Here is a 15,190-nt window from a genome sequence, read left to right on the forward strand (position 1 = left end):
CGAGTGTGTGTGCGTGCGTGTGCGTGCCGGCTCGCGTGGCGTGCGTGGCGTGTGCGTCGCGCTCGGGCTGCGCCTTCGAGTTCCGGTGTTACCTAATTCGATCCCCCCCGCAAAACTCGCTGGACGATCTGCAGCCCGGATATCCGCGCGAAGCGCGAACAGCGCCGCCTCGCGGCGCCTTTTGATCGAATTTGCTGCTCTATATTTAGAACAATTTCTACGGTTCTGTCATATCGGCCTATAATCGGTCAATTGAGGAGTTGTGGCGCTTGCAGAAGCCTTTCGACTATGCACGTAGGGCGAGAATAAATCCAAATGCTCGTAAATGCTACCTTGCTGGTTGGCGCTTTAGGTTTTCCTCTAGAAAAGCGATTTTCAATTTATTGAATTTCACGCCCTGAACTTATTCTCGTACATATGGCGTCCCATAGATGGCGCGACGAGGCTCTCTTCGAGGGATTTTCCAGAGAATTTTCCACACAAGGAACGGCGATTCGGCTTAGACTGCTCCGCGGTGGAGAGTTCGACACGCTGCACTAACTATAACTTTAGTGTAGCGAAAGATACTTGGCCGAGTTAAGCTCCGTACCAGTCTAGCTGGAATCGTGACGTCGCTTTTAATTCTCGTAGCCATGTTGGTTCCCCTGACGTTCATTGGCTAAGCCCGTTGATTGATGTTTGTTTAGACTGAGAATTCCCACTAGACGTTCTCTGGCAAAAAGAACCCGCCGCCGTGGCGTCAGCCGCAGCAGCAGCCGTATGTGCTCCCACAGCAGAATCAGTGCGGGCGTCTGAAGGTCTACGAATGTTAAGAATTAACCGCGCAAAACCTTTCTGCATTTAACGTTGCGCAAAACTTTTTCAATATCCGTAGGTGAAACAGAGTAGGCCTAGCCTATACGGCTATAGTATAGAAACATTAAGAATTTTGTACTAAGTAAATACATTTACCGACTGTTGGATGAGTATTTCTTTTTAAATCGTATGAAATACAGCGAGTGTATTTAGTTAGCATTATATTCTATTGAAACGCTTCAAGTGCCTGTGCCTTCAGTCTATGGAAAACTACCAAGGTCGGAGAGTTGCGCCGTCACGTACACGCGCCGGCGAGAGAGCGCGCGAGCCGAAGACGTTTGCGCCGTTTGCGTTATCACGCGCGGGACAGCTGAGCGAGGCGGCGGACGAAGGGGGAGCGGCTGATCTACACTAACGTACCGGCACAGGTGGGAGGAAAGCACTAGACGCTACCGGACAGTACAGGAGAGCCCGATAGAAAACGAGGAGCAGCTCAACACAACCCCGCATCATGCAGGAGGGTCTAGGGAGAGCCTCGAAGTAAACTTGGGTAGCCCAGTCAATCAACGAAGCAGACGCACTCCGAAATTCACGCGACATTCTTGGACAGGCTCAGACGAGGACGACGATCAAACTCCGCATGTAGCCGGACAAGCAATGCCTGCTTCCAGCGACATGTCACGCAAGACGAAAAAAGAAGAGTCGGATACAATTCTTCGGATTCCGATTCGGATTGGAATTTCGGATTCGGAAGAAAGAAGAGAGCGGCAGTAAGAAGATAGCGCAAGTAAGCGGGCTATAGTACTACAGCTAGTCTCTATACGATACTCCTAGGCCGGGATATTGCAGCGTAACCATGTCTCCCACAGGCCTCAGTAGAATAATATATATTGCCGTGAAATTGGACTATTTCCCCCTTTTTCCGTTGTGGTGTTTATTAGCTCTTCATACATATACATATATATACATCAGTACTATGTTATAAGAGCAGAATAATTCCTTATAGTAACGATTACAACTATTAGTGAGTCTACGTAAATATGAAAGTTCATGTTTAATTTGAACCGTTTGTTACTATCTCTACTACTCTACTAATTCTCTACGACAAGTAGCTAGGGGGGGCCTACAGAGTTTGTTAGTAGTTAGTACAGTACAGTAGACAGTTATAAGTTGAGTTCTCCTGTTTGTGTTAGTTTGAGATTTGTAGAATTCTATTGCTTAGTTGACTCAATATAAGCCACATACAAGCGTGTTATGCTAGTGTTAGGATGAACATCGTATGATATTTATTATCATTATTATTATTATTGTTGTGACTACAATTATTTTCATTATTTCTCTGATCACTATGATTATTATGACTGTTATTGTTATTATGCTATTATTCCTTATTATTTTAATGTTTTGCATTGTTGTCGTTTGGGGACATACAGCGTATGAGCGTGACTTCCTTTCTGTACCCTTTCACTGTTAATGACCCTCTGAGGCATGCTAACTTGCTTGTAACAAGTTAGCATTGTTACGTTCAGCGGCTTCTGTGCAATTAGCCGTATCAGTAATTAACCAGGCAACCTTAGCACAAAGGCCCTGGTGGTTCAAGTTAGAAGACTGGATACCTGTACATTGCAACACAGAGCATCAGTGTGCACACATAGACAGCGGGCGACACAGAGACAGTTCTCGGAATATTTGCAATGAAGTTACAAATCTAATTAGCTTGCAAGAACACCTCAATGCACCTGAGCGGCTTCATTTCTATTGCCCTAAACTTGTCGACTCTTCGCTGGCAGCTATGGATCCGTGCGCCGCATTCGGCGCACGGATCCATAGCTGCCAGCAGTGCATAGATGTGCACGACGTTCCCGCGGTCGCGTGCGCCTTGCCGCGGAACTGCGCGCAACATCTGCGCTTATAGCGCTTGGGATTAACACCTCCTTTCGGCAACGCTTCTCTAGTATCCCGTCTCACCTGGTTACGGGCCTGATAAAGGTTATCAAAATCACAATTTACTATGCTACATTAATGCCTTTGTTATAAAATGATTGATATAATGTGTTTTATTGTATGAAGTGAACATTTAGTATATCAATCGGTAGTAAAAAATTCAATTAAAAATTCAAGTACAAAAATTCTGAATGGTAAACCAGCTATATAGTACATGGAGACATTGCGTTCATATGCACTTTCCTACTCTCTTTCAGTCCAAAATGTCACAAACTGAAATGTAATATAACGAGGTGTTTACAAAAATAATTTTATTTCAGGCATTTGTCCGGCTAAATCATCTTGGCCTTTGTCTGGGAAAGGATGGAACGAGATCTGCAGTAAACCGAATTAGAAAGTCATTTGACAACGACATTCTTCGCTGCAAAGATCATGTTACAGCCGTTATTGGCACATGCCAAAAACCAGCCAGAAGAAGGTTATTTGATATCAACGGTAAGAAAACTCCTTTCACAGAGAGAACATTGTCGTTTAGTGCCTTTTTTGTGGATTTTTAATTCCTGAATAAATCTGAAAATCATACCAACACATGTTTTAACAAGTGTGACCAATGAATAATTTGATTTTTTTACATGCTAAATTCATTTTACGTTTTCTTCAATTTTACAAGCTGTTTAAAATGTATTTTATTTTTCTAGATAATGGTGCAGATGATGATGACATAATGTACGACGTATGCGTTTGATTCGGATACTGCAGACGATTTAGATGAAGGTTTGAAGATATGTTATATACATTAATTTAAGTTTAATTTTAAATTGAAGTTGATGTACTATTGATAAATTTTATTTCTTCACTTGATTCCTCAAAGATTTAATTTGTTGTATTGTTTAACTTAATTAAATATTCTCACTTTCCAGCAGATTCATTCATGTTCCATTCTTTGCATTCACAATACATTTAAAAGTACATTTATAAATACTGTAGGAATGATGGGAGTTTTATTTGTATACTTTGCAACTAGTTATGTAGCTATCTTTATTTAGGGAGACTGTATTAAATCTTTAAAAAAATTGATTTTCAGATGCAGCAGAGGAAATACTACGAGCAGACCTGGCAGAAAGAGACTTGGCGGAAGGCTCGCCAGTAGACGATGTTGCTGAACAAGTAAGTAACATAGATCAAAATGTATAATCACCAACATTTTAAAATCTGAAGTAATATGCAAATGTGAGCAAGTCCATAGTTTAAAATTATTTGTTATATTGTTAAGTTGTTCTGTTATTTTTATATATACATAGGCAAATGACGAAACACAAGAAACGCACAATCAAAATTGTGCGTACAGCATTGTGTTTGACAACGTAAACAGTCATTTGCGTGCACACCAGACGTCAAGGAAAACTGGCAATGTCATGAAAAACATGGTCCAGGCGTACGTTGCAATTGACAGAATTCCAACGCTACACCTGTCAGACCTGGCCCCTTCACCGGAAGAGGTGGAGATGATACCATGCAGCATCTTCATTCGGAGTGAAACAGAAAATAGGACTATTCGGTAGGAATAGGAATGACATTGTTGTTAATCCAAATTAATTTTCAAAATACTTCTTCAACATATATACAAAACTTAAATTTTTAAATACATTGTCCATCAACATTGGCAGCAAAGGTTGAAGTAAAATATGTATTTTCCATATATTGCAGATCTGACTATGTAACAGTAGTAAAGAAAACACTAGAAGAACATCTCCCTTTCTTCCATAAAGAAGTGTTTGAAGAAGAAATTAACCTGCACATGCATGCAGAGAATTCTAAAAAGAAAAGTCAGCTGGTGAGATTTGTTAACAATATTCTCTGGGAAATTTTTAAATTCCTTGTTTAAAAAACCACGTACAAACATTTTCTTAACGGTTGGGTTCATCAACCTTTCTAATGCATAAAATCCGCTAATGTTCAGTCATACGTAGCATTAGCCAAAAATGGTTCACACTTAATAACCGTACTGGTCCAAGTTGAGCTATTAAAACGTAAACATTATGTAATAAAAAATATTCCTAAATGAGGTACATGTTTTGTCTGCGAAACTTTTGTTTTAGATTCCATTAGGGGTACTTGACAAGGATGAAAGCAAAATCACCGAAATGATAGATATCATGGAAAGCTATCATGATTACGTTCCTGTCGGGCTGAGTGACGAACCTGTGGTTATTCCATTGTATGGCGACGGTTTAAGTGTAGAGAGAGGTTATGATGCCAAAAATGGACGCATCAACGCTGGTAGTGCTTGGGCCCAACTGCAAGGGCTCCATCCGGCAATACAGGAGTGGCACAAGCGCGGTATTTTGCTACAGGTAAAAAAATACTACCAGTCTCAACTCTCGTTTCGATCATATAATAAACCTTAGTAGTAATTGTTACATGCAATTTCGATTTCCGGAATGTACTGTAAACAAATTAGTGAAGAACATTCAGTAATTCATTTACACTAAATAAATCACTTGACCTATACGATATGTAGTTTACAAATGTTGACAAACCGTCTTGTATTTTTACATCTGGAGTTATTTATTGTTTGATGTCATTCTTTACAGGATACATTCAGGCTGCTATACTCACAGAAGAGTGCCAGAAGTGTTGGAACATTGCACTACATACGGAATGCTTATCGGCAAGTTAACGTAAAAGCTGAAGTGTCCCACTGTTTTAATGAAGCGACGGAGCTGTTGAGATTTGCTACAGAAGCTTACATCCTAGCCACATCATTGAGTTTGATGGGATGCAGAACCGTTTCAGAGTCACCTAAAGACCTGCCAACCGAAAGCTGTCGTCTAAGCAGTTATCTCAATGACATTTGTGAAAAAGTGGTTGACATTTGTTTTTATCCACCAAACACTACCGCTGTGATAAATGCCAACACGTCAACAGATGACAACTACAGGTATTGTGTGTGCAAAAATGATTCTGGTGAAGGCATGGTTATGTGTGACAACAAGAAGTGTAAGAATGGAAAATGGTTCCATTTGTCATGCATGAGCATAATGAATGACAGTGATGTGCTGCACAGAGAATGGTACTGTTCCAGGGCATGTGAAACGCGCAACAGTGCCCCACATGAAGTAAACGACGACCTCACATTTAAATACACGCAGGCACTATTGTGGAAAGGCATCGGTGAAATGGTTCGTCACAGGTCGAACAATGGGGATAAAATGACGGCCTACTGGAAGGAGGATATGATTGAATTCTACGAATGCAATCACACAAAATACTTCATATGTGGGCACCGGTTGCTGATGGACACACACGGCGCATTGCCACCGAGAATGGCCCACGAATTAAAGTGGAACAGAACTGTTAATGTCCAGGGAGGAAGTAACAATAACATAGAAATGGATCTGATGATGGAGTTCTACAACAAGGAGTTCAAAGGTTAATGTAGTCTCAAATTACCTTGATTTATAAATGTGATTCTGTAACTATGGTGGTAACTGAACAGACACAGATGTAATATGCCAATGATGTCGCCAACAAATAATATATAACGCATAACAAACGCGCAAAAACATTTGTTATTTTCATATTAAATGAAGTTTGCCAAGATTTTGATAGAGAAGGCACATAGAATAGGAATAGTTAATGAAAAGTATTGTATTGTAGAATACAATTTGAATTTCCTGTGATACGATTACATGATCATTGCGTACTTTGGTTGCAATTTTAGAATCTGTTAAAGATGCAGCAGGAAACCTATCAGAAGCAACCATAGCCTGACATGGGGAAATGATAGGGATTGGAAAAGAATTAGGCAGTATTATGGACAACATTTGCGAAATTCCCACACAACGTACCAGGAAAAGGACATCAATGAAAAAAGTGGAGGACCTTTACCATTTGGTAGAAACTCTAGTCAAACATAAGTGCTGTGTAAAAAATCAAAATCCACGATACCATCAAGGATATGGGGATTTCATCTTCAATACTTCGTGCTCAAATCCTGTTGCCATGCGTAAATGCATCAACAAGCATATAAGGAAACGAGTCAAAAGGCTGAAACTGATAAATGCAAGGTAAAAACATACTGGTAAAATATTTACACCATCATAGCTTAAGAAAGATACAAATGAGAAAATATTACAAACACAAACTGATGATATAAGGCAAAGAAGAATTTGATGCATTACTGTGACGATTTCTACCATTTATTCTTCCAGATTTATTATTATTCTCACCCTAGCATCTAGAATTTTGATGCAACCTTTCCCGAACAACAGCATTTCTTAAAACAAATGCTGCAACATGAACATTGTTCACACGAACATAACTCACAGTCATTACTCATACATTTTCCTGCAGTGAGAATATCAACTGTCATTCCCTTGGACACAAACAATTTTAGAATTTTTGTTCTGTAACAGATGTCCCCGGTAATGGTTTGTTTTAATTCCTCATCAGAGCACAGTAGCAGAGATCGTGCATACGGATATGTGATGGAATGATTTTCTGCCATCTCTTCCACACCTGCCTAGCTCTTGCCAGAAAGTCATTACTGAAGACGGAATGCCCCAGTTTATTACTTGTCCGATGTCTGGTATGTCTATACCCATTCCCAATGCAACGGTTGCACACAGCATACGAATACTGCTTGCTGGTTTCTTTATTTCAGAGAGAATACGATCACTCGTTTTTTCATCCGTTCTGCTGTGGTACATTTCAACCATTCTATTACTTATGGTTTCCTTACCACATTTGTACGCATAGGGTCCTAACTCTTCCATGAGCCACATGTACATGAACTCGCAGTTGTGCAAATTTCTACAATATACAATTGTTTTGGGTGCCATTTCCTGTTTAGTAGTAATCATATCTACGATCCATTTCAGTTCGCCTTCCATGTTCTCTTTTGGCGAATCTTGCACGTAGATGAAAATGTTTGCTCTAAAAAATACACAATTGTTAATGCAATTAACAGTTTCAAACATTAAACAAATTTGTAATTAATTTAAAATATATATCACTGTTAAGGTACACACAGAAATGTCTAAAAACGAATTTCACAACGGTTTACCTGTCTGGAAGAGTAGCAACAACTTTGGTATCTTCTGTGAGGCCAAGTAGACTATATAAATCCTCTTGTATGTTTGCAGAGGCTGTAGCAGTCAAGAGAAGCGTTGGGCAGCCACAGAAAATGCTAACAATGTCAGCAACCTTCCTGTAATCGGGTCGAAAGTCCAGGCCGCATTCAATGAACCCCGTTCTGTCCCAATAACCCTCACCAAAATATAAAAAAGGTTATATGGGACAGAATTATTCGGTCTAATGCCGGCACTGCTGCCTTGTGCAGTGAAACACAAACTGGTCGGCACGTCGTGCGTATTGCGTTAGGTTCATTTCTTCATCGCAGTTAGCGCATAGCTGGACCCTCTTGATGAGCCCTACTGACTGTAAGAATTCGATGGACTCCTCGACTGTCCGCGTACTTATATTAATGTCTCTTAAATTAAAACCGCGTAAATCCGGGTAGGGGCCATGCTGCGCCATAGTGACGATCTTGTCATGAAATGAGACTGAGTGAAATTTAAATGTGTTTGGAACGGTGATGGGGGGGGGGCGCATTTCGATCGCCAGGCAAGAATGTCAGAAATTTCAGCGTGCAGTCATTGGCTGGCGGCAATATCAAAGGTTCGAACGAAACAGTGTAATACACGTACGGTTAGCGAATTCGATGCCAACGGTCAGCCATTCGAAAATGGACGACGAAAGAAAGAAGATGGTTGACGAAGAGTACGAAAAAATGAAGAAGGCAGGGGACCATTTGACCCCCAACTCATTATACCGGGCAATAGAAGCGAGGCTTCCAGCAGAACTAAAGGGTATGTTTTGCCAAAATATGGTTACTGGATGTTAAGATCTATTCTCCTCCTCCTCTCTATCTCTCCTCCTTAAGATGTTAAGATTAAATTTCGCCGACTCGAGTTAGCTCGAGCTCGAGCTCGAGCGTTAACTCGAGTTAGCGATTCTGTAGCGTCTACACGACATCAACCGATAGCGATTCTTACCGATTTATTATGCATGCGTGCGTGCGTGCGTGTGTACGTAAACGTGCGTGCGTGCGGGCGTTTGGATGTATACGTGCGCGCGTGCGTACCTGCATATGCACGTACACATGCGTGCGTGCGTGTGAACGTAGACGTGCGTGCGTGCGTGCATGCGTGCGTGCGTGCGTGTGCACGTACACGTGCGTGCGTGCGTTTGCACGTACACGCTCAAGAATAAGTTTAAATACGAGAGGTCTCCTCTGCAAGATGAAGATGTTCTGAAGAAGAAGGCATTGTATGGCCACAAGAAGGCACCAATTGATCCCAACCAGCCACCCTCCCCAGTGAAACGAGCGAAGCGGGATTCTTTAGCCGTATGCATAACATTCATAATTGTTTTTTATTATGTATCTACTAACCAGTATGTAGTTTAGAATTCGCCTGATAACACTTCCTGTTTATTGTTAGTATATTGTAACAAGAACCTATAGGAGAACATTTGGGCTAGTAGTTCCTAACTGTAACAAACAATTGGAGCATTTGAATCCTCACCCTGAGTACATCTTAAATTACATGGTGTGTTTAATCCACATCTGTCTAGTATCAACCCAGGTGTACATGTAGGTGGATAACTAGCAGGGATAATTCCATAAATAATCTGTGCACTTGAGAAGCTTATTATTCTCTGAGTGCATAGAGTCATATCTTGCATGTATAGGCCCCTACTTGTTTATATGCTATAAAAGAACTGTGTTATAATTTAAAACGAATTATATTTCTGTAGTTATAAGGTTACAGATACACTTGTCTGGAGGTGGTCTTGAGTTACATTATCACTTGCAGGTACCCTTTCAGTTTTAACATAGATTACTATAATCTCTATTCTATCAGTGCATTTACTTATAATTCCTACACTGCTTTGATGAAAATGAAAAAATTCAATTTCCAGTGCTTTCAACATTCTATAATTCAATTAGGAAACTCAGGAAGGTGAAGATGCCGCAAGCATTCAGCGACACATACATGATCTGAAGCTCTTGGCGGCAAGGCAAAACCCAGATGTGGGTATAGTGAAGGACAACATGCACAGAACAAGGGGCTACAGGATAGAGTATATAGCCAAGCATTCAGTTGTGGAAATTCTCCAAGAATTTCCAATTTTGAAAGCAGAAACACAGGTAGGAAATACCACAATGCTAATATTTTACATACCATTAACCCAATTCAGAACATGTGTTTTTTGAGAGTATGCTGTAACTGGGGAGGGGGGGGGTCACTGTATATCAACTTTCCTTCATAAAAACTAATGCCGAACGGTCCCGTACTCGCCGCTGCGAGTGTGCTGTGGCGCCATGATAATATATATATAGAGATATGCATTTCATACATGATACATTTCCCTACTTCTTTTCTACAAGCTCCTAGAGCAACTTCAAGCCGCATTTGGAGGAAAGGATGTTCACGCTTCACTCTACAAGTTTTTTCTCGGTGCAGCAGATGGCATCATGGAGCTGGCTGAGAAAAACAGCGACACTAAAGGAATACGTGAACTGTTCACATCAGTGTTGGAAGAATGCACATCTGACAAGAAAAAACAAGGTTATAGTTTATTACTACCTTTTTAATTAATTAACTCTTTGTATTAGTACTGCTGGGAAAAATTCTAGATAAAATAAACTATTTTTTATACCACATATATAATGCATGTAAAGAGGAAATTTACGAGTAGTAAAGTTACATCACTACAGCTTATAGAGCATGTTCCTGATTATCTTTCTGCATGTTTTGATTCCATTATCAAGACAATTTATGCTTCTTACATGTATTGTCGCATACTTTTGTACACACGATTTATGCCTCCGTCAAACCTGAAGTGTGCTGGGGGCATTATTACCGCGATATTTGGAGAACCCTTTGGTGGATTTCAATCGTACCTGGACCAGGTGTAAAGCAAGAAGTGTGGATGAACTGATTATATTTTGGATGTAATATGTCATAGGGTATTGACATTTAAAAAATCTCCGATATATGGGGTAAAATAATCCGGCTCCTTTAGAGTTAAGGACAATGCAGTTCTAAAGATAGTGTGCAGTACTTGAAGTAGAATTTCATCGTGACTGAAAATGCCTTGAAACCATTAATCATTTAGAAAATGATATACAACAATGCTGTTGGAAACAGCGGATCATTTTTAATACAATCAAATGTCCTAATAAACCAGCATGTTGACTGTGTGCACACACAGATATGCATAATAGCACATTGTTAACCATTGGAGTAATTGTGAATTCGGAATGTGTTCAACTTCAAATTTTAAAATTACGAGCTCAATTTGAGGCGACTAATTTTCACTACACAACTAAAATATAATGTGTTTTTACATTGAAATGAAACAAATCTGGACAAATTCTCTTCCATGACCAGTACCCTATATTCTCTGTAAGAGCTAGAAAGGTTGTTTCATATTAGCACCCCCATTTATTTTTGACATGTATGTAGTGCGGGGCTAAGATTGTCGTAGACATCTTTAAGCGAGAAACAAACACTGGAGTTTAGCTGTAGTGAGATTTTAATATAAATCATGGCGGCAGCAACGACAACAACAACGACTGCGCATGCGCGCTACATCTATAATGATCATGACGGAAATCGGCAATGCGGAAACGGAAACGGTACATATTTATCAATTTTACTGCCAACTGTTTCGCAAGTATGCATTGTATCTAAAGTGAAAATATATGCATTTGGAGTTTCTTTACACCTTTCGACCAAATAATTATTGAATTTACATTATCAATTTGCTGATTTTGTTTGCATCTTTAAAAATTAGCATAAAACTCAAACTTCAATTTCCTCATAGATCTGACTGTGGATGCAGGGTGTCTCCTCCTCCAACTACTGCTAGGAGAAAAGGAACAGACTTATGTCATCAATAAGGTATCTAGATACAAGAAAATTGTATCCTATTACATTACAGTAAAATTCACAGATATGGCCGAGTTGCTAATATGGTAAGAAATGCAGATAGTGATGACAAATTGAGATTGGCAAAACCATGCAACTTCTGATTAGGTAGGAGCATGCATGTAATAGTTCCACAGTAAGCCAAAAATAAGCTCTGTTAATCCTAAAAGGACTGTGATGCCCCCCCCCATAAATCTTACTGTGCTCCAATATAGCAAGGTTTAAAGATTGTGTCATTTATTGCTCTATGGATTACATTTGAAATAAGTTTACCAAACCTTATGAAAATTAGAGAATATTTTAATGTACATGTGATATTTATAGTTGAGAAAGATTGTTTACTTCATTTTGGGGGCTTTAACCCGTTTTGGTAGATATGTAGGTCACAGCAAACTACAAGTACTAGTTAAAGTGTTCCATGATTATATTTAAAGCAAAGTTTTGTTCAGGATGACAATATCACTCCTTTGTTTTATTTGCTGTGTGATACAAATGTTACATGTTCATACTAAATAACGTATGAAACGTATGAAATTGAAAGAACCTGTTTACAAAGCGGAAGGGTGACATTAGGTTGCTTTCTTTTTCTTATGTTTTGTAATGCTCAGTTCTATTTTGAACCATACTTTGTTTTGGTAGTTTGAAGATAAAGGCAATAATTTTAAGGCAGGGCTGTCTGTTTTCTGCTTTTTTTGTCTTTCCAGGATCCTGTAGTGCCAACGCCTACAATGGTCATCAAAGGGAATCCGTTCGATACTGAAGAAATCTACATCGACATGGATGGCACAGTAGTGTGCACTTGTTCACATTTGTCGACAGGCTTTGCAGCAACCTTCGCTGCTTTTTTTATTTTTGGGACAGAGTATCCCCGTAATAGTAAAAATAGTCTTCTCCTATATGAGCAACAATTTGCTGATCTTGGGACCGACAAAGGTTTGCCCACTAAAGTCCTACGGTTCCTGACTAACATACACAAGTAAGCTAAAGTGATTTAAATCGCGCCAACCCTGTTTTCTCGACACTGATGGAACAAAATTTCAGTTTCATAAAGTAATTTCTTTGATCCTAAGGATTTTTTTTATAACGCGTCTAGATACGTACGTGTATTCGACTTCACCATATTGTATCAATAGTTTTTATCATTTATTGGTGAATTGATCATTAACATTAGTCCAAATGTGAGGTGATTATTTGATGTGAACTCAAAAACTAGTTAAAATTACATTTATTCAGAAAATATCAGTTCTTTGTTCAAGATGTCACTTTAAAGTGATTATATTTAAAATCACTTTGTACATCAGTTTTACATTGTCATCGTCATTATGCACCTATTACAATATTGATGATTTTGATGATACACGTATAACAGTGGACTCGTTATAAAGAACACTGATATATGTATAACAAACTCTCGTTGTAACAGTGATTTGCCTGGTTCCTAAGCTCCTAATTTATATATATATATATTTTTTTAGTAACCTTGATATAACAACATTTTAATATAATAAAGTAATTTCACTGGTCCCAAGGAGTTTGTTATAACGAGTCCACTGAACATGTATTTTTTTTTTATAGTTCATGTACAGTTTAGCTTCTAAGGTTTATTGTAATGCATGTATGTGTATTGTATCATGCAGTTTTCTTCTTGCTGATATATTGTTTGTTACTTGTTACTTGTTTGAAGAGCAATATTGTTTCCTCAGAAATAAATTGCAATACTCCATATACATAGTATTTGTGTGTTTATTTTTAGCTGTCATCAAATTTGCACCCCTTAGGGTGCAATTATTAGCCAATATGGTGCAAAAATGCACCCTATACTGGGGTGCAATTTCCCACCCTATACAGGGGTGCAATTTTCAACCCCATTGGGTGCAAAAATGCACCCTATACTGGGGTGTAATTTCCCACCCTATACAGGGGTGTAATTTTTCAACCCCATGGGGTGCAAAAATGCACCCTATACTGGGGTGTAATTTTCTACCCTATACAGGAGTGTAAATTTTCAACCCAATGGGGTGTAGCTATTGTACCAACCCCTAGGGGTGTAAATCTCAACCTTTATTTCTTAGTGTGTAGACGAGGCTTATAATGGTTATTTATATTACATATTGATGCATTTATCGCTGTGTGTGTGTGTGTGTGTTCGAATATGCTGCCAAACTAGGACCTGACAGGACCTGGCATATGAAAACACACCAAACAACTCAGGACTTCAGTGACAACCTAGGACCAAGTCCTAGGTTGTTTTTGGCTTAATATTTTCCTAGAAAGCTCAGAGGGTTGAGAGTAATGTTATAAGATCTAGTCCTTATTTGGTACTTCTCATCAACTGAACAATTAACTCACGTGAATGGGGGGGGGGACGTGTGTGGGACGTCCGTGTGCGTTCCAAAGCAGTCTGTTTAGCAAGCTAGCAGCTAAGTGACGTCAGAGGGTATTTAGCATGCGCAAGCAAGGCACGTGGTTGCCTGCGCACCAATGGGGTATCTATGGTCCCACCGTCCCAGTGATTTATGGGATATCCATGGCGCGCATTTTGTTGTTGCTACTTACTGCACGTTTCCTATGGTAAGAGTATTTTTAACATATAAGGCTACTAGTGAGTAGTGTTTCCACTATTGTACCATGTGTATAATATGTAACATGTATGCAGGCGACTTACAGGTGATCTAATATTAGTAATAATTTTGTTGTTGCAAATTAAAAGGCCTGTCTCCACAGATACACACCACGGCATGGCACAGCACGGCAGCCGCTCTAGTAGTACTAGTATGCCTATACTATAGTATAGCCACAGGCACTTGAAGCGTTTCAATAAAATATAATACTAAATAAATACGAAATCTATTTACTACGAAATTCTCAATGTTTCTCTGCTCTCTTTCACCTATTATTACGGCTAGTTTCCTGTAAATTCCGTCCAAATCCTCTGCGCGAATTATCACCTCACACACAATAGTATAGGTACAGTACTTTAAGTATATACTATTACTATATACTCCTACTTTATATTAGTAGGTATAGTACTCACATCTGCGCGCATGCACATGCACACACCTACACGTAATGACACAGTAGACCTAGTAATTTACAGTAGGCCCTATACAGTAGTTATGTAGTTGCTACGGTACAGTAGGTCTTTACATTACAGTTTATGATCTCATATTAGAATATTATCATGTTACATTTTAGAAAATGGAAAGAAAGAAGGTAAATCCAGATGAGACGGGATACAAGAGAAGCGTTGCCGAAAGGAGGTGTTTATCCGAAGTGCTGCGCGATCTTGCGCGCAGTTCCGCAGCAAGGCGCACGCGACCGCGGAAAATTCCTACGACAGTATGCAGCGCTGGCAGCTATGGATCCGTGCGCCGAATGCATAGGCCGCGCACGAATCCATAGCTGCCAGCGCTGCATACTGTCGTAGGAATTTTCCGCGGTCGCGTGCG

General features: G+C 39.6%; 2 protein-coding genes and 1 long non-coding RNA gene across 3 annotated transcripts in view; all 3 read left to right on the plus strand.

Annotated features, from left to right (window-relative positions):
• Positions 1-1,138: 1,138 nt before the first annotated feature.
• On the plus strand, positions 1,139-3,510 carry LOC106814199. The gene is made up of 3 exons (XR_001394570.1): positions 1,139-1,582; positions 3,060-3,234; positions 3,438-3,510. It is a non-coding gene; the product is annotated as an uncharacterized LOC106814199 (long non-coding RNA).
• A 734-nt stretch (positions 3,511-4,244) lies between these two features.
• LOC106814196 lies at positions 4,245-6,221 on the plus strand. Its single transcript, XM_014818495.1, has 4 exons — positions 4,245-4,297; positions 4,447-4,573; positions 4,839-5,093; positions 5,334-6,221. The coding sequence occupies exons 1-4, from the start codon at positions 4,245-4,247 to the stop codon at positions 6,174-6,176; spliced, it is 1,278 nt and encodes a 425-aa protein (XP_014673981.1). The 3' UTR covers positions 6,177-6,221.
• Positions 6,222-8,488: 2,267 nt separating this feature from the next.
• The window catches only part of LOC106814197 (prostatic spermine-binding protein-like), an 8,397-nt gene continuing 1,695 nt past the window's right edge, over positions 8,489-15,190 (plus strand). Inside the window, exons 1-6 of the mRNA XM_014818496.1 lie at positions 8,489-8,612; positions 9,045-9,151; positions 9,755-9,955; positions 10,196-10,376; positions 11,656-11,714; positions 12,446-12,529. Of these exons, the coding sequence (XP_014673982.1) occupies positions 8,489-8,612; positions 9,045-9,151; positions 9,755-9,955; positions 10,196-10,376; positions 11,656-11,714; positions 12,446-12,529 (756 nt within the window). The remainder of the gene's footprint in view (positions 8,613-9,044; positions 9,152-9,754; positions 9,956-10,195; positions 10,377-11,655; positions 11,715-12,445; positions 12,530-15,190) is intronic.

The sequence above is a fragment of the Priapulus caudatus genome, unplaced genomic scaffold (assembly GCF_000485595.1).
Source record: "Priapulus caudatus unplaced genomic scaffold, Priapulus_caudatus-5.0.1 Scaffold883, whole genome shotgun sequence".
Lineage (NCBI taxonomy): Eukaryota > Metazoa > Priapulida > Priapulimorpha > Priapulimorphida > Priapulidae > Priapulus > Priapulus caudatus.